Source organism: Mobula birostris, unplaced genomic scaffold, assembly GCF_030028105.1.
Source record: "Mobula birostris isolate sMobBir1 unplaced genomic scaffold, sMobBir1.hap1 scaffold_2211, whole genome shotgun sequence".
Lineage (NCBI taxonomy): Eukaryota > Metazoa > Chordata > Chondrichthyes > Myliobatiformes > Myliobatidae > Mobula > Mobula birostris.
In genome coordinates, this window is record NW_027275259.1 from 17,661 (window position 1) to 43,449 (window position 25,789).

Here is a 25,789-nt window from a genome sequence, read left to right on the forward strand (position 1 = left end):
CCTTTGATCCTTCGGTTAAATTTGAAGAGACTTGGAGACCATTTACCCAACATTTTCATACGATGTAGTTTGGAGGGGAGGGAACATCAACTCAGACCATGAGAGCCTGCGTCGGGCATGTTTCATGCCTTACAAGGCGCAGGCTGGAAGTCTGTGTGGGATGCCGCTCCTCACACAGACTAGAGCAATGTGTGATTAAGTTCCTTGCTCGAGGCACAAACACACTGCCACAACTGAGGGCTCGAACTAGCAACCTTGAGATAACCAGGTGAACGCCTTAACCACTTGGCCACGTGCCCAACACAGTTTGACCTTTTTCGAATCCTTTTTTTTAACTAGTAATATACAGCTAGAGGAGTGGAGTTAATGACATTAATGATAGTATCTGATGTAATATGTTAGCCTGACTTTGTTTTAGTTTTATTTAGTTTAGTCTAGTTTTGCCTGGCTTAGTTTAGTGTGTTTTTTTTTCTTTCTAGTTTGGGTTTTTTTTTAGTTTTGTTTTCCCCATTTATCCTTTACCATGTTCAATTACATTTAGAGTTGGAGAGATCTAACATACCTGTTGCAGCAATTTTATATTTGCAAATGTTAGCTATCAATAATGTAATCCCATTCTCTGTTTATTAATATTATTGTTATGTTTATAATTTTGAAAATTAATAAAAAGACTGGGGAAGGAAACAAGAAAAAGATTTTTGTTTTAAAAGCAGGCCATTTGGCCCCTCTGCTCTATTCTGGTATCCTCCCCTTGTTGGTGTTTATCCAGCTCCTCCCTCCGAAACCCCCATCGTTCTGGTTTAGGGCCTGGGTGGGCAGTGTGAGGAGACAGAGGAAGCTCCACCCTAACCCAGCCTGCAGTTGAATTACACTTTTTGGATCTTGCAGTGCACCAGCCAGCTTCGTCCCATGGACCATTACCTTCCGTGGGACTGTTCCCAATAGTGGCAGAGGTGGGTGGGGGGGAGTCTAGGACCAGAGGGCACAGCCTCAGAATAGAAGGGTGTCCCTTTAGAATAGAGATGAGGAGGAATTTCTTTAGCTAGAGTGTGGTGAATCTGTGGAATTCGTTGCCGCAGACAGCTGTAGGGGTCAAGTCGTTGGGTATATTTAAAGCGGAGGCTGATAGGTTCTTGATTAGCAAGTGCGTCAAAAGTTACGGGGAGAAGGCAGGAGAATGGGTTGAGAGGGAAAATAAATCAGCCATGATGGAATGGCAGAGCAAACTCGATGGGCCAAGTGGCCTAAATCTGCTATGTCTTATGGTTTCTCTTTCATTTTCCTCCCTTTCCCCTTTCCACCCCTTCACCTCCCCCACCGGCAGGCGAAGGTGACGGCAAATAACGACAAAAACCGCACCTACTCTGTGTACTACATACCCAAAGTGGTTGGACTTCACAAGGTAAGGACCCTGCCATGGTTGTTCTGGGCGAAGCCAGTCTGTTCTGGGTCCCAGTACCCTGTGACCTGATCATTCTCAGCTCCGTCTCAGCTGGGCCCCGCGACTCTCCTCCTCCCGCCCCCAGGTTTGGCCCTGGCTTCCCATTGGCCACTTGGAGCGTCTTCAATGCAGTTGGACTCGACATATCCCTGGGTCGAATGACCACACTTATTTTAAGTGTGAGGGAGGCCCTTGTATAACTTAGAACTTAAAACTTAGAATTTTTAACTTGGAACACTACAGGCCCTTCAGCCCACAATGTTGTGCTCACCTTTTAATCTACTCTAAGATCAATCCAACCCTTCACCTCTACATAACCCTCCATTTTTCTATCATCCATGTACCTACCTCAGAGTCTCTTAAATGTCTCTAATGTATCTGTGTCCACCACCACCTCTGGCAGGGTGTTCCACTCATCCACCAGTCTCTGAGTAAAAAACATCTGATTTTATACTTTCCTCCAGTCTCCTTAAAATTATACCCCTGGTGCCTGGGGGAGAGTTCTCTGTCAGTCTCCTCTCGACCTATGCCTCATATCATCTTGTACACCTCTATCAAGTCACCTCTCATCCTCCCTCGCTCTAAAGAGAGAAGCCCGAGCTCTCTCAACTTCTCCTCATGAGGCACGCTCTCTTATCGAGGCAGCATCCTGGTAAGTCTCCTCTGCACACTCTCTAAAGCTTCCACATCCTTCCTATAATGAGATGACCTGAACTGAACTCTCAGTGTGGTCTATCCAGGGTTTTATAGAGCTGCAACGGCATCCCTTGGCTCTTGAACTTAAGGCCAGCACACCATATGCCTTCTTATCCGTCCTCCCAACTTTGAGGAGTCTGTGGACGTGAACCCCAACATCCTCCTGTTCCTGCCTTTAACCCTGTATCCGACCTTCCAAAGTGGATGAACTTCGCACTTTTCGGGGTTGAACTCCATCTGCCACTTCTCAGCCCAGGTTTGTGTGGGAGGCAACATAATCTTGTATTAAACTGCCCCCCCCCCCACAGGAAATCCATCCCTCTGACACCCTAACGCATGCAACCGCCCCGGACTCTCTCGGTATGGCCAATCCAATCTGTCACGTCCCTCGAAACAGACGGTGAAAAGTGTCATTTGCGTCAAATCAAATCAGTGAGGATGCACTGGAGGCAGCCCGCAAGGGCCGCCAGGCTTCCGGCTCCAACATAGCTTGCCCGCAACTCGGTGACACTAACCCTATGCCCTTGGCACGTGGGAGGAAACTGGAGCACTAGGAAGAAACCTCCCCCACTCCCCACTTCCGAGGGGTTACACCCTCCCCACCACCCCAGTGGAGGGTCTTCACCGTAGAGCTGATGGCCTGCACTTACCACCCCACCCTGTCCCTCCCTCTGTCTCCGCCAGGTGACCATACTGTTCGCAGGGCAGCACATTTCCAAGAGCCCCTTCGAGGTGACAGTGGGGAAGGCACAGGGGGATGCCAGCAAGGTGACGGCCCAGGGTCCCGGGCTGGAGCCACTGGGAAACATCGCCAACAAGGCCACCTACTTCGACGTCTACACCGCAGGTAGGGTGTGGCGGTGGGGGGGGGGGGCGTTCTCCTGACATCCCTTTCCCTCCCCCCTCCATCCTACCCATCCTGGGGCAGAGAGGGAGGGTGTGGGGTGACCCTTCTGCCAACATTTTGTTTTTGGATACAGGCATTCCCGGCCTTCCGGCCCTTCAAGCCTCACTGCCAGGCAACCCCCCCACCCTTCCCGATTTAACCCCGGCCTGACCACGGGACAATCTACAATGACCAATTAACCCCTCCAACTGGTCCGTCTTTGGACTGTGGGAGGAAATCCCCTCCTCTGCCCCCTTCCCACCCACCCTGGGATGGGGATGGGGGTGAGGTGTGACCCTTCGCCTGACAGCCTTCTTCCGTCCATTCCTCACCCCGCCGGTGGGGAAGGGGTGGGGATGATCTTTCTCCCAATAATCCTCCCTCAGCCCACCCTCTGACCCTTTCTGCCCCGGGACAGAGAGGGAGCAGGGGCACGAGTGTCCCCAGGAACTCTGGTCTAGTGCAGCAGGCTTTCCTGATGTTGGGAGGTGTGTGTGTGTGTGTGTGTGTGATGACCAGAGAACTGGCGGATTGGAGGGAGGGAGAGGGGAGTTCTGGAATATTAGGAGGGTGGAATGGGATGGGAGGGGCAAAGTGGGGTGGGTGGGTTGGAGGGAGGGAGGGCTCGAGGGTGGAGGAGGGCAAATTTCCATGAAGGGAAGGAACAGAGGGGAGTGTTGTTGAGGGAAGTGAGGGGCACGGGGGGAGGGGCTGAGCTGGGTAGGAGGGGAGGGTGTTGGTGGTTTGGAAGGGAGAGGTGCAATGGGGTGAGAGAGGTCGCTGGAGTAAGGGTGGACGGGGTGTGCGAGGTGTGATGGGAGGGTCACGGTGAGGAACGGTGCATGAGGTGAGGAGCTCTGTACGAGCGCTGATCTGACCTCCGACCCCTCGCTCTCGCTCCCACCAGGCGCCGGGGTCGGCAACGTGACGGTCATCGTGACCGACCCCAACGGCAAGGAGGACACGGTCAGCGTGGAGCTGGAGGACCGGGGAAACAACTGCTACCGCTGTACCTACCGGCCCACCGTCGAGGGTCTCCACACCATCACCATCAGCTTTGCCGGTGCCCCCATCCCCAAGAGCCCCTATTCGGTCACCATCGCCAAAGGTGGGTCTGCTCCCCTTCCTCGATCCAGCGCGGGATGGACGTGCGGGGCTTTGGAGAGGGTGCGGGATTGGTTTACCAGGATTAGAGGTCACACGAGCTTCCCTCTGGGGAGCCAGAGGCTGAGGGGAGACCTGTCAGAGGTTTATAAGGGGCTCAGAAACAGTAAACACAAGAGGTGCTGGAAATCCAGAGCAACAGATACAAAACGCTGGAGGGACTCAGCAGGTCGGGCAGCACCTATGGAGGGGAATAAACCTCGGGCCGAGACCCTTCATCGGGGCTGGAAAGGAAGGGGGAAGCAGCCAGAATGAGAGGACAAGCTGGAAGGTGATAGGTGAAGCCAGCTCGGTGATGAAGCAAGAAGCCAGTAGGTGATAGGTGGAAGAGGTAAAGGGCCGAAGAAGGAGGAATCTGATAGGAGAGGAGAGTGGAAAGGGAAGGAGAAGGGGCACCGGGGGAGGTGAGGAGAAGAGGTAAGAGGTCAGAGTGCAAAGGTCAGTATCTATCCCTCAGGGTTAGAACCTCTAATATTAGAGGACGTGCATTCATGGAGAGAGAGTTGCAGGGCAAGTTTTTTTTAATGCAGTGAGAGGCAGGTGTGTGGAGTGTGCTGCCAGGTGAGGCTGTGGAGGCAGATACGATCAAGGCGTTTAAATGGCTCCTGGAGAAGCATTTAATGTACAGGGAACGGACCGATCTGGACACGTTGTCAGCAAAAGGAGGACTAATTACTAGTTAAAATAGCTCGGCACAACACCAGTGGCCGGACGATTTTAAAATAGAAATTAAACGTCTCTGCGCTCAGTGGCTGCTTTATCAGCTACACCTGCACCCAGATGCAAATACATAATCAGCCAATCACGTGGCAGCAAGCCAATGCATAAAAGCATGCAGACGTGGTCAAGAGGTTCAGTTGTTGCTCAGACCAAACATCAGAATGGGGAAGAAATGTGACTTTGACCGGAGAACGATTGTTGGTGCCAGATGGGGTGGTCTGAGTATCTGTTGACTTCCATGCACAGGAAGTTTCTAGAGTTTACGGAGAGTGGACCAGGAAACGGAAAGAACATCCAGTGAGCAGTAGTTCTGTGGGCAAAACTACCTTGTTAGTTAGACAGGTCAGCGGAGTGAAGTGTTCAGCTCTGGTCACCTAACTAGAGGAAAAAGGTCAATAAGATTGAAAGAGTATACAGAAAGTTTAAAGGACGTTGCTGGGACTTGAGGACCTCAGTTATAAGGAAAGTCTGAATATGTTAGGACTTTATTTCCTGGTGTGGAGGGGAACGAGGGGAGATTTGATAGAGGTATACAAAATTATTAGGGGTTTAAAGTTGGGTGAACTAGAGGTCAAAGATTGAGGGTGAAAGGTGAAATATTTGAGGCCAAACATGAGGGGGCAACTTCTTCACTCAGAGGGCAGTGGAACGAACTGACAGCGGAAGTGGGTTAGATTTCAATGTTGAAGAGAAGCTTGGATAGGTACCGGGATGGGAGGGCTGTGGAGGACTATGGCCCAGGTCTAGACAGATTAACAGTTCTGCACAGAACTAGAGAGGCAGAAGGGCCTGTTTCTATGACAAGAGCGGTCGTGACAACCTTGTTCTGAGCAGTTGGGTGTGCATAGCTGGTCTCTGTGGTTCATGTGGGGGGAAGTGGGTTCTTTGTACCAGTTCTTCCCCCACCCCCTCTAGGGAGAATGCTCCCATTGAGGTCCCCTGGAATTGAGTGGGTTGGGTTGGTTTGAGTCAGTTTGACAATGGACCGGGAATGAAGTGGCTCGTGGATTCAGCCAGAGATTTAACTACCTTCTCTCCTTCCTCTACTTTTCTCTCTTTCTCTCTCTCTTTTTCTCTCTCCCTCTCTCTCGTACGCTCGTATCTTCTCTCCGCACTCTGACTCTCGCCCGTCTCCGGGACGTGGGATGCAGCTCGGGCTGAACTCCTCCTGCCACCGATGCCTTTCTTTCTGATGGTTCCAGTGAGTCTATCCGCGGTTCTGACCCCCTCACAGCTCCCCCTTCAGCCCTAAGCGTTGATGCTAACCCGCTTTCCCCTGCAGTCTTCCACGCCTGGCGGTTATCCGTGAACGCTGCGCGGGTCTCTGCCTTCCTCCGTCATCTCCTGGTCAAGCCAGACTGCTGCAAGGCTTTTCGGCCCACACTTAGTTCCCTAGTCCCTGTTATGACCTACCTGGTAGATTCTGCCCTGTCTTCTCTTCGCCCTCCCCTTGTCTCCCCCCTCACTTCCACCCCCTTACTCACCCACTCCTTCGACCCCCTTCCTCCCTTTCCCTCCCCCCTCTCCAGCCTCCACCCTCCACCTCCTCCCCATTGGGCCAACGTAGTCCAATACCACCCCCACCCGCCCCCATCCTCCCATTTCCAAGGTGGTGTCTCTCCCCCCGCCAGAAACGTTGCCGCCCCGCCCCCGTCACACCACTGGCCCACCCCATCGGGCGGGAGGGGTATTGGCTGGGAAATCTCTGTGGGTGGGTTGCAGGAGAACAGGTTATCTGGAGTTCACTCACTCCCCTCTCCTTTCGTAAAAAATTTTTCTTCTTGTCCCCCCCCCGCCCCACCCCACAGCGTGTAACCCCAACGCCTGCCGAGCCATCGGCAGGGGGCTGCAGCCTAAGGGCGTGCGGCTAAAGGAGACAGCGGACTTCAAAGTGTACACCCAGGGAGCGGGCAGCGGGGAGCTGAAAGTGCTGGTGAAGGACCCGAGTAAGTCGCGGGGCCGGGAGGGGCACACGGTTCGCCGGGACGTGTCGGGATATTGCTGGGGGGGGGGGTGCGGAGGGAAAACAAGATCTGCCTCTTTTTGCCCCCACACCAGAATTTCAATCCCTCTGATGAAGTAATGCTTCTTCTTCAACAAAGAGCGCAGGGTGGAGCGTCTATTGGCTGGTTGCATCCCAGTCTGGTACGGAAACACCAGCGCCCTTGAACGGGAAAGCAGTGGACACAGCCCAGCCCATCACAGGCGACGCCCTCCCCACCATTGAGCACATCTACAAGTATGTCCGTCATCAAGGATCCCCAAAATCTCCACCATGCTCTCTTCTTGCTGCCATCGGGAAGGAGGTCCCACACCAGCAGGTTCAGGAACGGTTATTACCCCTCAACCATCTGGCTCCTGAACCAGTGTGGATCACTTCACTCACCCCACCTCTGAACTGATTCCACAACCTGCAGACTCACTTTCATGGACTCCACATTCTCAAGATTATTTGTTTATTATTATTATTTGTGTTTTCTTTGTATTTTGCCCTTTGGTTGTTTGTCAGCCTTGGTGTAGTTTTTCATTTGACTCTGTTGTATTTCTTTGTTCTACTGTGAATGCCTGCAAGATACTGCCGACATTGGCGAGAGTATGTGCCTGGGATGTATTGGGTAGTGTCCACTACTCTCTGGACTTATGACCCGCGCATTCAAATTGCCGTAGCAGACCTCGGGGCAACTTATGCCACTGGCATTTGGGCAGCGACAAAGGTCATCCAACTCTGTCACACACAGCTGTAGAAAGATTCTTCATTGCCGTTCCCGTCGCAGTTTTGTTTTCCCAGTCAGGGTTGTTAGCCCTGAGATGAACCCCCAAACCTGTAGGACAGGTTGACCACTCTTAATCTGGTCTCTACCAGACATGGGTGACCCAATCAAAAGCCAAAGCACAAGGACAACAGAGCTCTCCGGGTCATTGAGGCAGACCTCCAACCCCTACAAGTTTCGGGTCCTCTCGCAGGGGACTACGGGGCGACCAGTCGGGGTACTTTCGTCAGGACACCTATAGAAGTTTGTTAGCGTTTGGTGAGTTTTGCAAGAAAGGCCATGATTTACACCATCCTCTCTAGTGCAAAGTGGTCACAGTGTTGCTGGACTGAGGTGGTGAGTAGGGTTGTGCTGGATGGTTCAAGATCCGAATGGTTGAAGGGAAGTCGCTGCTCCTGAACCTGGAGGTGTGGGACTTCAGGCTTTTGTACCTCCCGCCCTGACAGGAACTGTCAGAAGAGGCATGGTGGGGGTCTCATGATTACAGCAAATGTTCACCACAGGATGGCGTTGGTGAAATACGATGACGTTTTGCTGGTAGCTTACAAAACTTCTAGATCTACCTGTGGACAACAATCGCTGCAACCTGCAGACTGGAGTTTCCCTTTGAGAACCTGACTTCTGAGCCATCTAAAACAAACTGGCAATTTTACAGTCTCCTGAAGGATTTGGCGACCTTGACTTGTGAGAATGCTGGTACAGCACCTTGAAGCAACCAAAGCTCGGCAGGCCGGGCTTCAAGCCAGATTAAGGCGTCAAGGCCCGCGATGGAAACTAGTACTCTGTGCCAGCTGAGGTCCCCCGAATGAGCCCGTCCCGTCTGCCTATGTTTGACCTGTCTCCCCCTCTTCTTTATCATTGGGTGAGAGGTTCAAGAGTCTTGGGGCCCCAAGGCCACCAGGTTTGGGAGCAGTTGTTGTCCTACACCTACCGGGCTCCTGGACCCGTTTCCCTCACCTCAGCACTAAACTGACTCCTCACCTGAGAAGGGAGGTGCTGCCATTTGACAGAGTCCAGAGGAGGTTCACAAGAATGATCCCAGGAGCGAAAGGGTTAACGTATGAGGAGTGTTTGACGACTCTGGTACTCACTTCAGCTTAGAAGAATGGGTGGGCGGGATCTCACTGGAACCTATTGAATATTGTGGGCCTTGACAGAGTGAACAGGGGGAGGATGTTTCCTGTAGTGAGGGTGTCTAGGACCAGAAGGCATAGACTAGAAGGACGTCCCTTTAGAACAGAGATGAGAAGATGGTGGTGAATCTGTGAAATTCACTGCCACAGACGGCTGGAGGCCAAGTCATTGGGTAGATTTAAAACAGAGGCTGATATGTTATTGATTAGTCAGGGTGTCAGAGGTTACAGGAAAAAGGCAGGAGAATGGGATGGAGAAGGATAATAAATCAGCCATGATAGAATGGTGGAGCAGACTTAGTGGCCTAATTCTGCTCCTATGTCTTATAAGGCGGGGTGGAGATTCGTCTCTACCAGAGGAGGTGTAAGGTGCTCTTTCCTCCGCTAGCCTGCAGGTCACCCTTGGGCAAGGTGTAGCACCTGCTTAGCCCCCGATCAGGGTCATGTGAAGCCATGGGGGCAGGTGGTGGATGGGTGTATGAGTAGCCGGTGCAGATCACAAATCCTGGTTATGCGACCACTGACGCCAGGCAGACAATCTCTGAAGAGTATTGATAATGGCTGGGGTCACCCGTCTGGTAAAGACACTGCCTAGAAGAAGGCAATGGCAAACCACTTCTGCAGACAAATTTGTCAAGGACAATCATGGTCATGGAATGACCATAATCACCCACGTCATGCGGCACGGTACATAACGATGATGTCATACAATGGCACATAACGATGATGTCATATGGTCTTGTATCCCCTTGAGTCATTTTCTTGCAGGCATTTAGAAGAAATACAATTTAGTTTGCAAAATAACTACACACAAACAAAGACTGATAAACAATCAACGTTCAGAATAAGAGAAACTGTGCAAATAAACTAAAACTGAGAACATGAGTTGTAGAGTCATAGAAAGTGGGACCATAGGTTATGGAATCAGTTCAGTGTTGGGGTGAGTGAAGTGATCCACACTGGTTCAGGAGCCTGATGGTTGAGGGGTAATTACTGTTCCTGAACCTGGTGGTGTGGGACCTGAGGCTCCTGTACCTCCTCCTGATGGCAGCAGCAAGAAGAGAGCATGGCCTGGGTGGTGGGATCATTGACGATGGATGCTGCTTTCTTGTGGTGAGCTCTTAGTGGATGTGCTCAATGACGGGGAGGGTTTTGCCTGTGATGGACTGGGCCCTATCTACCACTTTTTGTTGGCTTTTCCCATTCCTGGGCATTGGTGTTTCCATACCAGGCCGTGGTGCAACCAGGAAGGATACTCTCCACTGTGCATCAGATGAACTTTGTCAAAAATTCCCCAGCCTGCGAGGGAATACTGGGCAGGAACATGGGTGGTTGTGGGGCGGGGAGGTGTGTTTGACCGTGTCTTGTTTCCACTCCCAGAGGGTCTCGAGGAACTGGTCAGGCAGAAGGATCTGGGCGAAGGTGTCTACGCTTGTGAGTACTACCCCAACACACCAGGCACCTACACCGTCACCATCACCTGGGGCGGCCAGCACATTCCTCGCAGGTGTGTACTTCCCTCACCGGCCCGTTTGAACCCTTCCCTCCCCTTCCCTCTCTGCATCTCCTTTCCTACTCACGGCCCCCACACTGTCTGGAATATCTCTGTCCTCCCTCCCCCATACCCTCTCTTCCACTCTCATTCACCGCCCTCTCCCCCTCCCTCATCCCCTCTCCCCTCTCCCCTCTCCCGTCTCCCCCTCCCTCCCCATCCCCTCTCTCTCCCCCTCCCATTCACCCCCAATCCCCCTCTCTCCCCTCCCCCTCTCTCCCCTCCCCCCCTCTCTCCACCCCCCCCCTCTCTCCACCCCTCTCCCAACACTCCCCGTCTCCCCAGCACCATCCCTTTCTCCGTCTATTCCTCTCCCCCACCCTCCCTCTCTCCCTCTTGCCTGGCTCTTTCTGCGCCCTTTCTTTCTCCCCTTTGCGCTCTGTCTCGCTCTGTTCTCTCGCCCCTCGCACTCCCCTCCCTCATCGCGGTCCCCCTCTCCCTGTCTGTGCCCGTCCTTCCGGCCCACTTCCTCTGTGCCTAACTCAGCGAGCCTCCTCCCGTTCCTCCCGCAGCCCCTTCGAGGTGAAGGTGGGGTCCGAGGCCGGGCCTCAGAAGGTGAGGGCGTGGGGTCCAGGCCTGGAGGGAGGAGTGGCTGGACAATCGGCCGACTTTGTGGTGGAGGCCATCGGCACCGACGTTGGGACCCTGGGTGAGTGCCGCTGGGCTCGGGGTGGGGGGGGGCCACGGGGAGGGGTCTGCAGTTACAAGCTGTCGGGAGAAATCCGTGACAGAGCAGCAGCTGGCCGTTCGGCCCATTGAGCCATGTTCTCCCCGCGGCCATGCGGCTCCAGATTCCTCCCCCCGCTCAGCCCTGGCCTGTGTTGGTCGAAGTTTGTCTGAAATGTGTTTCTATGTTCATCCTGTGACCGCGTGGGTTTCCTCCGGGTGCTACGGTTTCCTCCCACGTGGCAAAAAGCACCGGTTCGTGGGTTAATTGGTCACATGGGCGGCTCGCCTCATTGGGCCATTAGACCACAGGGCATAGGAGCACAATTGGGCCACTGGGCCCATCGAGCCTGGTCTACCATTCCATCATGGCTTATTGATTATCCCTCTCAACCCCATTCTCCTGCCTTCTCTCCGTAATCTTTGACACCCTGACTACAACCTCTGCTTTAAATATACCCAATGACTTGGCCTCCACAGCCATCTGTGGCAATGAATTCCACAGATTCACCACCCTCTGGCTAAAGAAATTCCTCCTCATCTCTGTTCTAAAGGGACATCCTTGTATTCTGAGGCTGTGCCCTCTGGTCCTAGGCTCCCCCACTATAGGAAACGCCCTCCTCATCCACTCTATCTAGACCTTTCAGTATTCGATAGGTTTCAATAAGATCCCCTCTCATTCTTCTGATCTCCAGAGAATAAAGGCCCGGAGCCTTCAAATGCTCCTCGTACATTAACCCTTTCATTCTCAGGATCGTTATAGTAAACATCCTCTGGATCCTCTCCAATGCCAGCACATCCTCTCTTAGATAAAGGGCCAAAATACTCCAACTAATGTCTGACCAGTGCCTCAGAAAATCTCAGCATTACATCCTTGCTTTTATACATTCTAGTTCTCTCAGAATAAATGCCAATGTTGCATTTGCCTTCCTCACCACCAACACAACTTGCGAGTTATACCCTTCAGGGAATCCTGCACAAGGACTCCCAAATCAAAATAAGTTGGAAAAAAAGATTTTGTCCGACCCGTCTTTAGGAAAGGTGCCCGCTGATATCGGTCAGCCTTCTCTACAGCCACTCGTAACCGCCCTTCCTCCACACCCCCTCACAGGTTTCTCCGTCGAGGGGCCGTCCCAAGCCAAGATTGAGTGTGACGACAAGGGGGACGGCTCGTGCGACGTCCGCTACTGGCCCACGGAGCCCGGGGAGTACGCCGTCCACGTCCTCTGTAACAACGAGGACATCAAGTACAGCCCCTTCATGGCCGACATCCAGGCCGCCCCGCCCAACTTCAAGCCCGACAAGGTGAGCAGACAGTGAGGGGAGGGGGTTGGGGGGCGTCAGGGCAGGGTGGTGGGGGGTGGGAGGCTGCCTGTCCTCTTCACACCCTCGTGGGGATCTCAGGGACCCTGCAACCCTGCTTTTGGGGCCAATCTTCAACCTGTGATCTTACCCAATGCCCCCTCACCTTTGACCCTGTGGGAGGCCTCCAGGCCGCTCAAGAGTGTAGCAGTTAACGCGATGCTTTTACAGGTCGGGACATTCCCAACGTCGGATTCCGGATTCCGGAACCTTCTGTAATGAATTTCCTCTGGTTTCCTCCCACAGTCCAAAGTTTGCTGGTCATTGTGAAATCGGATTTTTCAGGGGTTGCTGGGCAGTGCAGCTTGTAGGGCACTGTATCTCTCTAAATAAATAACAAAGGTTACAGAGGGAAAATATTTGTTCCGCTCTCTGACCAAAAAGATGACGTACCCCTCCTCCCCACATTCCACGGGGTGTTGGGAAGGCTGGTGTCTTGGCCTCACTTGACCCTATTGACCTTTAACCCTGGCGATGACCTCTGGTACTTGTCCACTGCCTTTAGCGGCCTCTTGTTTGCCCACCCTGTCTCCTGCCGCGGGGTGGGGGAGGACCCTGCCTTGATCACCCCCCCACCCCCACCCTGGACCCCAGAACACGAGATTCTTGCAGACGCTGGCAACACAAGCAAAATGCCGGAGGAATTCGGTAGGTCAGGCCGCATCAACAGAAATGAATAAACAGTCGATGTTTTGGGTCGGGACCCTTCATCTGGATTGGAAACAGAGGAGGAAGAAGGCAGAAGGTTGGTTGGGGGGTGCTGGGGGCCGAGATCTTTCTTCAGGACTGGAAAGAAGAAGCCAGAACAAGAAGGCGGAGGGGTGGTAGGTGAGACCAGGTGAGGAGGAAGAGGGGTGGGCCGGAGGGGAGGATGGAGTAAGAAGCTAGGAGGTGATTGGTGGAAAAGAAAGGGCTGAAGAAGAAGGAATCTGATAGGAGAGGCGAGTGGACCCTGGGAGGAAGGGAAGGAGGAGGGGACCCAGAGGGAGGTGAGGGGATCCAGAATGGAAAAAGAGAAAGAGGGGAGTCAGTTACTGGAAGTTTGAGAAATCGATGATCACATCGTCAGTTTGGAGGCTACCCAGACGGAATATGAGTGCCACTCCTCCAAGCTGAGTTTGGTCTCATTGTGGCAGTGGAGGAGGCCATGGACCGACATATCAGAATGGGGAGTTGAATCTGGGAGAGGTGGCCTCTTGCGGCAGACAGAGTGAAGGTTCTCAATGACGAGTTCCTCTGGTATTTTGTGTGTGTTGCCTGTGATCTCTGTTCTCCTCTCTCATTCTGACAAGAGAGGAGGACACCGGCGACCAACCCCTCCCCCAAGGGCGGGTGGTGGGACGGGGAGGGGTGCTGACAGGCTCTCACCGAGCGGCACTTGTAGCCGAGTATCCACTCCCTCCCTTTGCCTCCCCGACACCTGCAGGTTCGCGCCTACGGCCCAGGCTTGGAGAGCACGGGGAATGTCATCAACAAGCCGGCAGAGTTCACCATCGACGCCAAGAGTGCGGGGAAGAGCCAGCTGAAGGTGTACGGCCAGGTACGGGCACCTCTACGTTCCCCAAATCAACTCCCTTCCTCCCTCTCCCCTCCTGCCTCCCACCTCTTTCTCTGCCTACCTCCCTCACGCACTCTCCCCTGCACCTTCTGTCTCCCGTTCCACTTACCCTCCTGCATCTCTGCCTTCCCTCCATCTCCCTTTGAGTCTCACCTCCTCCTCCCTCCCCTCCAGTGACTCAGCCCCATCCCCCTCTCCCTCCCCCACCCCTTGAGCATCTCTGATGCTCCCTATCTCCCTCCTGCTCTGAGCTCCTTTGCCTCCTCCTCTCGAGTCTGCCCCCCTCTCCCTCCCCCCGGTCATCCGTTCCTCCCCCCTCCCCTTTGGACGTCCGATTCCTCCACCTCCCCTCAGTCGTCCATTCCTTCCCCCTCCCCTCGGTTGTCCATTACTCCACTCTCCCCTTGGGCGTCCAATTCCACCCCCCCCCCACCAGTTGTCGGTCATCCTTTCCTCCCTGCTCCCCTATGGGTGTCCGTTCCTCCTCTCCTCCACCCCTCCGGCATCTGTTCCTGTTGTCCCCCTCAGTTGTCTGTTCCACTCCTTTCCACCCCCACCGACCCCCCCCCCCCCAGTTATCTGTTTCTCCCTCCCCCCTCCCCTCGGGCGTCCATTCCTCCCCTCCTCCTCCCCCGGCTGTCTGTTCCTCCCTCCTCCTTCTCTAACTGCGCTCGTTCTTCCCCCCCCCCCCAGGACGCGGAGGGGATGTCGATCGACGTGCGGGTCCGCGATAACAAAGACGGCACGTACTCGTGCTCCTACACGCCGAAGCAGCCAATCAAACACACCGTCCTGGTGTCCTGGGGCGGGGTCAGCATCCCCAACAGCCCCTTCCGGGTGAGTGTTCCGCTTCCAGCCAGCCCCCCCCCCCACCCATCTCCGCCACGGGTCTTTCCCTCGCCCCCTGACCTGAGATCTGAGACAGGAGTCCAGCTGAGTTGCCCGTTCAGGTTGCGCCTCAGTTTGATTTGTTTCTCAGTACTTTGTAGGTTTGTAGGGATGGTTTGGGGACAGAGAAGAGTGTTAGAGGTCAGGTTTGGTTTTAGTGACGGGTATGTGGGGGTATTAGAGGGCAGGCCTGAATCTTAATTCTCCTCTCTGAATTTGAAGCTTCGCGGCCGGCTCGCTGACCGGGCCAGGATGTCCGGTCGGCAGACCAGCGTGGACGGAGGCTGCTGGCGGGTTCTGGAATCAGAGTTCCACCCGGGCAGGAGGACCAAGTTCTGGCGGGTGCCTGGGTTTGCGAAACAGCAAGGCCAGAGTTTCAGGCCTAGTGTTCGGGGTCCTGCCATCGGCGAGTCCGGAGCTGGAGGCCTGGTGGCCGGTGATCGGCAGATTTGTGGTCGATGCTGAGCATCCAGGCCTGAGGGTTGAATTGGAAGTCTGGAAAGTGGCCGGAGCCCCCAGTCAGCAAATCTCTGTGAGTCCGCTGAGGAAGTCGGAGGCCCAATGTTAGTACGTTGGCCTCCGAATCCAGGAGGCTGAAGATTACACACCGTCCTGGGGTTGGATGTCTGTGCAGGAGGGAGGAAGAAATGAGGCTCGTTTCGCTGTCGTTGTTTCGTTGCTTCTTGTGCTCTGTGTTGTTCTGCCGAGCATTGTGGGTACGCTGTGTCGGCGCCGGAACGTGTAGTGACTTTTGCGGGCATTTCACCCCGTGTTTCAATGTGCGCGTGAGAAACAAAGTTGAATGTTGAATCTTGGCCTCTAACCTCCGGCCTCCCTCCTGACCCCAGGTCAATGTCGGAGCAGGCAGCCACCCGCAGAAGGTCAAGGTCTACGGGCCGGGGGTGGCGAAAACAGGCCTGAAGGCCTTTGAGCCAACGTACTTCACCGTAGACTGCGCTGAGGCCGGACAAGGTAACGAGGGTCCCGTTTCCCTGGCATCTGAGTGGGGAGGGGAGGAGGGAGTGGGTGGAGCTGTGTACTCAGGACAGAAACCGAAATGGGTGGCAGGCTAACGTACTCTATAAGGAAGTCGTGAGACCACACTGGGAGTATTGTGTGCAGTTCTGGGCTCCTTATTTTAGAGAGGATATACTGACATTGGAGAGGGTTCAGAGAAGATTCACGAGAATGATTGCAGGAATGAAAGGGTTACTGTATGAGGAACGTCTGGCAGCTCTTGGGCTGTATTCCCTGGAGTTCAGCAGAATGAGGGGGGTGAGGGGGGATCTCATAGAAACATTCCAAATGTTAAAAGGCCTGAACAGATTAGATATGGCAAAGTTATTTCCCGTGGTAGGGGATTCTAGGACAAGAGGGCACAACTTCACGATTGAAGGATGTCCATTTAGAACAGAGATGTGGAGTAATTACTTTAGTCAGAGGGCAGTAAATCTGTGGATGCCAAGTCATTAAGGCAGAGATAGATCGGTTCCTGATTAGCCAGGACGTCATAGGGTATGGGGTGAAGGCGGGGAGTGGGGATGACTGAAAGAATTGGATCAGCTCATGATTGAATGGCGGAACAGATTTGATGGGCTGAATGGCCTACTTCTGCTCCTATATCTTACGGTCTTATGTTCTTAGGAGGGAGTTGGTGGGGGGCGAGTGTCAGTGCAGGGTTCACCGACGTGACTGGGCTCTATCTCCCCCACTGCAGGTGACATCAGCATCGGGATTAAGTGTGCCCCCGGTGTGGTGGGGCCAGCGGAGGCCGACATCGATTTTGACATTATCCGCAACGACAACGATACCTTCACCGTGAAGTACACTCCCCCCGGTGCGGGCCACTATACCATCATGGTGCTGTTCGCCGACCAGGTCAGTGGGAAGGCCTCTCCACCTGCAAGCCTTCGGCGACCCTTCCCAAGCCCCTCGCCGGAGTGGGTTAGTCTGAGGGGTAGAGAGACAGAGGCAGTCAAAGGATCTGAAAGGAATGGGATTTGGGGTTAGGGAGCAGAGGACATCGGCTCCCTGGGGCTGGGGGGTGCACCTTGCAAAATGGAGGGGGCTGTCAGTCAGACTTCTGGAACAGGCCGGGGAGGGGAGAAGGAGCCAAATGTTGCCCAGTCTCTATGGAACAGAGTGGGGTAGAGGGGCTGAATGTTGCCCGGTTGCTCTGGGACAGGATAGAGGTAGAGGGGCCGAATGTTGCCCGGTCTCTGTGGGACAGGGTGAGGTAGAGGGGCCGAATGTTGCCTGGTCTCTGTGGGACAGGGTGAGGTAGAGGGGCCGAATGTTGCCCGGTCTCTGTGGGACAGGGTGAGGTAGAGGGGCCGAATGTTGCCCGGTCTCTGTGGGACAGGGTGAGGTAGAGGGGCCGAATGTTGCCCGGTCTCTGTGGGACAGGGTGAGGTAGAGGGGCCGAATGTTGCCCGGTCTCTGTGGGACAGGGTGAGGTAGAGGGGCCGAATGTTGCCCGGTCTCTGTGGGACAGGGTGAGGTAGAGGGGCCGAATGTTGCCCGGTCTCTGTGGGACAGGGTGAGGTAGAGGGGCCGAATGTTGCCCGGTCTCTGTGGGACAGGGTGAGGTAGAGGGGCCGAATGTTGCCCGGTCTCTGTGGGACAGGGTAAGGTAGAGGGGCCGAATGTTGCCCGGTCTCTGTGGGACAGGGTGGAGGTAGAGGAGGCAGAATGCTGTCTGGCTGTTATCCATATAGGCAACACCCTCTGCCTTTCCTTCATCAACTTTCCTGGTAACTTCCTCTCTTAAGATTGGTTAGGTATGACCTACCACACATAAAGCCATGATGACTATCCATAATCAGTCCTTGTCTATCCAAATATTTATATATCCAGACCTTCAGAAAGCTTTCCAAAAACTTTCCTACTACTGACGTCAGGCTCTCAAGCCTATCATTTCCTGGCTTGTTCTTTGAGCCTTTCTTAAACGACGGAACTGAATTCCAATCCTCTGGCACCTCTCCCATGGCTGAGGAAGTTTTAAATGCCTCTGCTGGGCCACTGCAATTTCTGCCCCAGTCCGAGGGGGCACCTTGTCAGGCCCTGGCGATTTATCCACCCTAATTTGCCTCAAGACAGTGAGCACCTCCTCCTCTGTAATTCACGGTGACGTGAATGTACCAGCCTCGGCTGGGAGCGTGCTGTCAACTTTGACCTCTGCCGTTTCCCCCCCCCCAGGCCATTCCGATGAGCCCCCTCCGCGTGAAGGTGGAACCGTCCCACGATGCCAGCAAGGTGAAGGTCGAGGGTCCCGGACTGAGCCGGACTGGTAAGGATCCGCCTCCCTTTGACGGGGTCTGTGGGGTTTTTCGCAGTCGCACGGGATGGTGCTGGGAAGGTCACACCCTTTCAATTTAAGTTGAAGCCTGCGGTGAGGTGCGTCATTTGCAAGTGTCGCCACATAGTTTGGTGCCAACATGGCGGTACCCACAATGCTCAGCAGCCCACACACACCCAGGCTTCCACCCCCGAGGACAGGCGGGAAGCATTCTTCCACCCAGGGCCTTCAGCAGGCTCAGCTGACTCTCAGACATTCAACGACTCGCGGCGACAGCCGAAGGACCTCGAATTCCGATTCTCCCCCCTCCACCGCGAGCCTCGATCCTTGTCATCGATCCCAGGACCTGTCGACCACCGGACACTGGGCCTCGGAACTCTGGACTCGACAACGGGACACCGAGGACTAGGCCTCGAGCTCCGGCCTCACCGATCCGCGAAGCCGTCGGATCTCGCTCCTCCTGCCCGTGCAAACTCCGACTCCGGAACCCGCTGACCCTTGGGGGGAGGTCTGCAGGGCCAGCCTCCGACCCGTGATGTCTCACTTTTCTGTGTTGATGGCCTTCGAATGTGGAACAGAGGCTTAGATTCCAGCCTGACCTCTAGTTCTCCACAACCCTCCCTCTAAACCCATACCTGACCCCTAATCCCCCCGCTCCGTCGCCCAAATCCATCCCTGCAAGCCTTAAAGAAACCCCGACAAAATCTGAACCTCAATCTCCATGAAGACTGTGGCTCAGCGCCATCCTTAAAATGAACGCCTGTGCCTCTCTGGGACTCTGACCCAGGGGCAATGAAGGGAGGCTGCAATCCCATGCCGGGAGGTGGGGTCCCAGCTGTGGGGCCAGGCGTGTCGTGTCCGGGAGTGGCCCGGTCCATTGACCGCAGGGCACTCTGCAGCCATTGTGTACCGGTGGTGGAGACGAGGGAGGGAGGGTTCTTTGGGGGACAGATGTGACGCCGGAGGAGCAGGCAGCCCCCGTCACAGTGAGGGGCTGTAACAGGCATCCGCGTGCACGTGTGGGGGGAGGGGACCGGACTGTGTGAGCTCAACTGGGGTCCTCAGGAAATGGAAATGGGAGGGGCTGATATACATCCCTGTTTTCACCCACCTCCATCCTGTTTTTCAATCTCTATGTTTCTGTCTGTCTCTCTCTCTCTTTCTGTCCCTCTCCCTCTTTCTCACCCTCCTCCCTTTTCTCTGTGTCTCTCTTTGTCTCACCCTCCCTCTTTCTCTTTCTCTTTCTCTCTCTCTCTCTATCTCTCTCCTCTCTGTCTCACTCACTCTCTCTCTCTCTCTCTCTCTCTCTCTCTCTCTCTCTTTCTCTCTTTCTGTCTGTCTCCATCCCTCTCTCTGTCTCTTTCTCTCTATCTCTCTCATTTGCCCTTTCTTCTTTCTGTCTCTCTCTGCGTCTCTGTCTTTGTCTGACTGATTCTCTCTCTCTCACTCTCTCCTCTCTCTCTACCTCTCTCCATCCCTCTCTCTGTCTCTCTCTCTCTATCTCTCTCACTCTTTCTGTCTCTCTGTCTGTCTCTGCCTCTGTCTATCTCTCTCGCTCCCAGGAGTGGAGATGGGCAAACCGACCCACTTCACAGTCCACACCAAGGGAGCTGGCAAGGCCAAACCCAATGCCCAGTTCACCGGGCCGACCAAGGGTGAGGCGGTGCGAGACATGGAGATTGTCGACAACCACGACGAGACCTACACTGTCAAGTACACGCCAGTGCAGCAGGTAAGGTCGCCCTCTGACCCCTGACCCATAACCCCCCGGCATCCAGCAGGCCACTCGGGAGGTCTGTTCCTACATCCTCCACCCCCTCCTCCTCAACAGGTCAGAGGGTTTGATTCACTCCCCCTGTGGTGGGGGCTGAGGAAAGGCGGGAAGCAGGGAGGAGCCCCGGTTACCTTTCACTAGTGGGTTGGGGTCCAAGTGCCCCAAGGGAAGGGCCGCAGGGAGGGAGAGCGAGACCCACTGGCTTCACAACCCCCCCCCCCTCCACAGTCATGGGAAGAAGGTGGAGAGTCCCACCCTGAGACCTCTCTGTGCTGTGAGTGCATTGTGACATAAGTAGAAGCAGAGTTAGGCCATTCAGCCCATCGTCTGCTCAGCCGTTCCAGCAAGGCTGATTTATTATCCCCCTCAACCCCATTCTCCTGCCTTCTCCCCATAATCTCTGACACGCCGACTAATCAAGAACCTATCAAGCTCTGCTTTAAATATACCAAAGGACTTGGCCTCCAAAGCTGCCTGTGGCAATGAATTCCACAGATTCCACCACTCTCTGGCTAAAGAAATTCCTCCTCATCTCCGTTCCAAAGGGACATCCTTGTATTCCAAGGCTCTGCCTTCTGGTCCTAGACTCCCTCACTATATGAAGCATTGCTCCATGTCCACATGTTGTGGGCTGAATATCTCCGTGGTCACGGGACGGAGGGTGGGTGTCACCAGCACACAGACACAGATGCACACACGCAGACAGAAACAGGAGGTGATAGATGGGCCGAGTGGACAAGAGAGTTCCCCACCTGCTGACCCCACCTCCCGCTCTGCCTTACAGGGTAACCTTGGTATCAGTGTCACCTATGGAGGCGACTCCATCCCCAAGAGCCCCTTCAATGTTGGCGTGGCGCCCTCCGTCGACCTGAGCAAGATTAAAATCACCGGGCTCAACGACAGTGAGTGTGGGGGGGGGGGGGGGAGTGGTTTGGGATCTGCGGGGTTGGCGGGACAGTGGGGGGGGGAGTTCTGGATTCGGTTTATTATTGTCTCGTATACAGTGAAAACCTCATCTTACATAGCTGATGAAAAGAGCAAATCATTGATTTTGGGAAGTGGGAGGGAGGGGATGCGCGTGCCTGGTGCTGCGATCGACAGGGGCGACAGGTTCAACTTCCTGGGAGTGAGGTCACCAGAAGCCAGTCTTGGTCCAACAAGGCCAAGAAAATTCTCCTGCGCCTCTGCTTCCACGACAGTCTGGAGCAAACATGGTGGCATAGTGGTTAGCACAACGGTTTACGGTACTGGCGACACGGGTTTAGTTCCCGCCACGGCCTGTAAGGAGTTTGTACGTTCTGCCCGTAACCGCATGGCTTTCCTCCGTGTGCCCCGGTTTCCTCCCACAGTCCAAACACGGGTGGGTAGGTTCATTGGTCATTGTAAATTGTCCTGACTAGGGTTAAGTCCGGCGGAGTGGCATTGATTTTATCAACGCACCATAGAAAACATTCTGTCTGGATGGATCACGGCCTCGGCATGGCAACCGCTCTGCCTGTGACCGTGAGAAACCGCTGGGAGTCGTGGACACGGCTCAGCACATCGCAGAAACGAGCCTCCCCTCCACAGACTGTCTACACTTCCCTCTGCCTCATTAAAGCAGCAATACCCCCCACCATCACCCACCTACCCCGGGCATTCTCTCTTCTCCCCTTGGGCGGAAGACACAGAAGCCTGAAAGCGGGTCCCACCTGGTGTAAGTGACAGATTAAACCAAGAACATGAGATGTAGAGTCCTTGAAAGTGAGTCCATAGGTTGTGGAATCCGTTGAGGGATGTAGTGAGTGAAGTCACCCACGCTGGTCACTGTGTAAGACCAGGGTGGGCCTCTCACAGTCAACGGTAGGGCACTGAGGAGTGCGGTAGAACAAAGGAGTCTGGGAATACGGGTCCATAATTCATTGAAAGCGGTGTCACAGTTAGATAGGGGTCGCAAAGAAAGCTATTGGGCACATTGGCACATAAATCAAAGTATTGAGTACAGGAGATGGGATGTTGAAGTTTTACAAGGCGTTGGTGAGGCCTGATTTGGAGTATTGTGTGTAGTTTTCATCACTTACCTACAGGAAAGATTTAAATAACTTTGAAAGAGTGCGGAGAAAATGTACAAGGATGTTGCTGGGACTGGAGGACCTGAGTTATAAGGAAAGATTGGTTAGGTTAGGACTTTATTCTTTGTAACGTATAAGATTGAGGGGAGATTTGATAGAGGTATACATAATCGTGAGGGGTATAGATAAGGTAAATGAAAGAAGGCTTTTTGCACTGAGGTTGGATGGGACTACAGCCAGAGGTCATGGGTTAAGGGTGAAAGGTGAGAAGTTTACGGGGAACATGAGGGAAAAAACTTCTTCCCTCAGAGGGTGGTGAGAGTGTGGAACGAGCATGCGAGCTGGATTTCAACGTTTTCGAGAAGTTTGGATAGGTCCATGGTTGGGAGGGTAATGGAGGGCTGTGGCCCCGGTGCGGTCGATTGGAGTCGGCAGTTTAAATGGTTTCTGCATGGACTAGGTTTAAGTTTGGATCGGTACCTGGATGGGAGGGGTATGGTACCGGAGCAGGTGGATGGGAGTAGGCAGCCTAAATGGTTCAGCCCAGACTAATTGGACTGAAGGACTGTACTTTTCTTGGCATTATGACTCTCTGATTCAGGAGCCTGATGATTGAAGGGTAGTAACTGTTCCTGAATCTGGTGGTGTGGGAGCTGAGGCTCCTGTACCTCCTTCCCGATGGCAGCAGCGAGAAGAGAGCATGGCCTGGGTGGTGGGGTTCCTGATGATGGATGATGCTTTCTCGGGGCAGTGCTCCTTGTAGGTGTGCTCAGAGGTGGCAAGGGATTTGCCTGTGGCGGACTGGGCTGTGTCCACTACTTTCTGTAAACTTTTTTGGGTACTGGCATTTCCACACCACGCGGCGACACAGCCACGCCCCTGCGTGTCTGTAGAAGTTTGTTACAGTTTTAGATGCGGACAATCGCGTGCAAATGGCACTCGCTCAGATGGAAACCCTGGTGAGCATGAAAGAGTTGGGCAGAAGGGCCAGCTAGCTTTCTGCGGATAACCGAGGCTGAGGGCAGAAGGGAGGGGGCGGAGGAAGAGGGGCCTGCTTTGCTGAATGCCCGAATCTTGTCCCCCCCCCCCCCCCGACAGAGGTGGAGGTCAGCACGGACCAGGAGTTCACGGTGAAGTCGAAGGGCGCAGGAGGGCAGGGCAAGGTGGCCGCCAAGATCCTGGGTCCCAATAACAAGGTGGTGCCCTGCAAGGTGGAGCCGGGGCTCAGCGCGGACAACAGCATCATCAAGTTCATCCCCCAGACTGAGGGGCCCTACCAGGTGGACCTGACCTACGACGGGATCCCCGTGCCGGGCAGCCCCTTCCCTGTCGAGGCTGTGGCCCCCTCCAACCCTTCCAAGGTGAGTCATCGGGTCGGAGGCGTGTGGTGGGCGGGTTTGCGGGGGGGGGCTGCTGCCACCTTCACTGGCTCACTGACTTTGTGGTAAGGTTGAGTCACTAGTAATGAAGGCAAACACGAAGCCAGCACGCAGGGAAGTGTACGGCCGTACACTTTGGTGGCAGGATTGAAGACGTCGACTATTTTCTAAACGGGGAGCAAATTCGAAGCTCCAAGGTGCAAAGGGACATTGGGAGTCCTCGTGCAGGATTCCCGAGGGGTTAATTTTCAGGTTGAGTGGGTGATGAGGTAGACCAATGCGATGTTAGCGTTCACTTCGAGCAAGTTCGTAAGCTGAGCCTCGAGCGCGACTCTATTCCATAGGCGCTGCCTGGCCTGCTCAGTTCCTCCCGCGTTTTGTGTGTGTTGATGTGTAATGCTGAGGCTTTGTAAGGCGTTGGCCAGACCGCACTTGGGAGTATTGTGAGCAATTCTGGGCCCCTTATCAAAGAAAGGATGTGTTGGCATTGGAGAAGGTCCAGAGGAGGTTCATCGGTATTAGTTCAGTTTCCATTTATTGTCATTTAGAAATGCATGCGTTAAAAAATGATACAATGTATTATTCCAAGAATGAAAGGTTCATGAGAATGATCCCGGGAATGAAAGGGTTAATGTATGAGGAGCATTTAATGGCTGTGGGCCTGAACTCACTGGAGTTTTTGAGAATGAGGGTGGATCTCATTGGAAGGCCCTGGTAGAGGGGATGTGCGGAGGATGATTGCTGTAGTGGGGCAGTCTCGGGCCAGAGGGCACAGCCTCAGAATGTAAGGATGTCCCTTCAGAACAGAGGTGAGGAGGAATGTCATTGCCACAGGCAGCTGTGGAGGCCAAGTCATTGGGTATGTTCAAAGCCGAGTTTGATAGGTTCTTGATTAGTAAGTGCGTCGGAGATCACAGGAGAAGACAGGAGAATGGGGTTGAGAGGGGATAATAAATCAGCCATGATGGAATGGGGGAGTAGACTTGATGGGCTGAATGGCTTCATTCTGCTCTTGTGTCTTGTGGTCTATCACTTGCTTCCACGTTCCCCCAGGTTAAGGCCTATGGACCAGGCCTGCGAGGTGGCGTGGTGGGATCGCCTGCCCCCTTCACCATCGACACGAAGGGAGCCGGGGCGGGAGGCCTCGGCCTGACCGTGGAGGGCCCCTGTGAGGCCAAGATCGAGTGCCTGGACAATGGTGACGGGACCTGCTCCGTGTCCTACCTCCCCACCGAGCCCGGTGACTACTCCATCAACATCCTGTTCGCTGAGTCCCACATTCCTGGCTCGCCCTTCAAGGCCAAGGTCCAGGGCTCCTTCGATGCATCCAAGGTGAAGGCCTCAGGGCCAGGCCTGGAGCGGGCCAGGGCCGGCGAGCTGGGCAACTTCGTGGTGGACTGCAGCAACGCTGGTGCGGCCGAGCTCACCATCGAGATCATCTCGGAGTCCGGGGCGCCGGCTGAGGTCCACGTGCAGGACAACGGCGACGGGACCTATACGATCACCTACATCCCCCTCTACCCGGGCACCTACACCATCACCATCAAATACGGCGGGCAGCTTGTGCCCAATTTCCCTGCCAAGCTGGAGGTGGAGCCGGCCATCGACACTTCCGGCGTCCAGGTCTACGGGCCCGGAGTGGAGGGACTGGGTGAGTTCAGTGGCCAGTCCCTCGAATCCGTGAAGGGCGCTCCCCGCCCGTTCCCTCAGCTGGGGTCTCTCTGTCCACTGGGGGCGGGGGCCACCATCTCTCACATCGTCAGGACAGCACTCTGCCGATTTGGGTGGGGGCGATGTGGTGTCTCTATCCAACTTTCTGGAAGGGGTTCTGTCTCCCTGCTGCATCCGTCCAGCGTGGAACAGGCCTAGGGTGTCTCACTCCTCGTGGGGATGGAGGGGGGCGGTTTGGGAATGGTACACCTCTCCCACCGTCCTCCTCACACCCTGTTTCATTTTCACCCCTCTCTACCCACCACCTGTACCCCGGGGTCCCGAGGTCATTGTTTGGCTGGGACAGCGGTTCCTCAGACTTACGGCAGCCTACGCGGCCCCCACTTGCCCCCCTTCCATCCCCACCGCCTGTCCCCTCGGGTCCTGCTTCTCCTCGCTCTCATCCACCTCTGCACCCAGCCCCTTCCCTTCATCGCCAGCATCCTAGCCAACATGCCCTCCCGTCCCTCAACCCTTTCCCTTTCCCCTCCATCACCCTCCAACTCTTCCCTACGCCCTACCTTCTGAGGTGGCCTTGCACCTGCCCCCCCTTCCCTCCTGACTCTCTCCCCCTTCCCCTTGCCAGACCCCCCCGTCCCCCCTCCCCTCCTCATCCCCACAACTGCCCATCGGTGCGTGAGGGTCTTGGCCGTACAGTGGCCCGCACTATTGTCCCCGCGCAGAGGGTGGGAGCTGAGGTCAGGGGTCAGGTTCTCTCGTGGACGGATATGAGGTACCTC

At 54.8% G+C, this 25,789-nt stretch overlaps 1 protein-coding gene across 1 annotated transcript in view; it reads left to right on the forward strand.

Annotated features, from left to right (window-relative positions):
- The window catches only part of LOC140192704 (filamin-A-like), a 57,763-nt gene that overhangs the window by 12,209 nt on the left and 19,765 nt on the right, over positions 1–25,789 (forward strand). The window contains exons 5-20 of the mRNA XM_072250221.1: positions 1,325–1,402; positions 2,822–2,984; positions 3,931–4,131; positions 6,716–6,853; positions 10,192–10,318; positions 10,876–11,012; positions 12,141–12,334; positions 13,818–13,931; positions 14,643–14,786; positions 15,686–15,809; positions 16,555–16,715; positions 18,036–18,126; positions 19,698–19,867; positions 20,694–20,811; positions 23,059–23,321; positions 24,393–24,990. Coding sequence (XP_072106322.1) covers positions 1,325–1,402; positions 2,822–2,984; positions 3,931–4,131; positions 6,716–6,853; positions 10,192–10,318; positions 10,876–11,012; positions 12,141–12,334; positions 13,818–13,931; positions 14,643–14,786; positions 15,686–15,809; positions 16,555–16,715; positions 18,036–18,126; positions 19,698–19,867; positions 20,694–20,811; positions 23,059–23,321; positions 24,393–24,990 — 2,821 coding nt within the window. The remainder of the gene's footprint in view (positions 1–1,324; positions 1,403–2,821; positions 2,985–3,930; positions 4,132–6,715; positions 6,854–10,191; positions 10,319–10,875; positions 11,013–12,140; positions 12,335–13,817; positions 13,932–14,642; positions 14,787–15,685; positions 15,810–16,554; positions 16,716–18,035; positions 18,127–19,697; positions 19,868–20,693; positions 20,812–23,058; positions 23,322–24,392; positions 24,991–25,789) is intronic.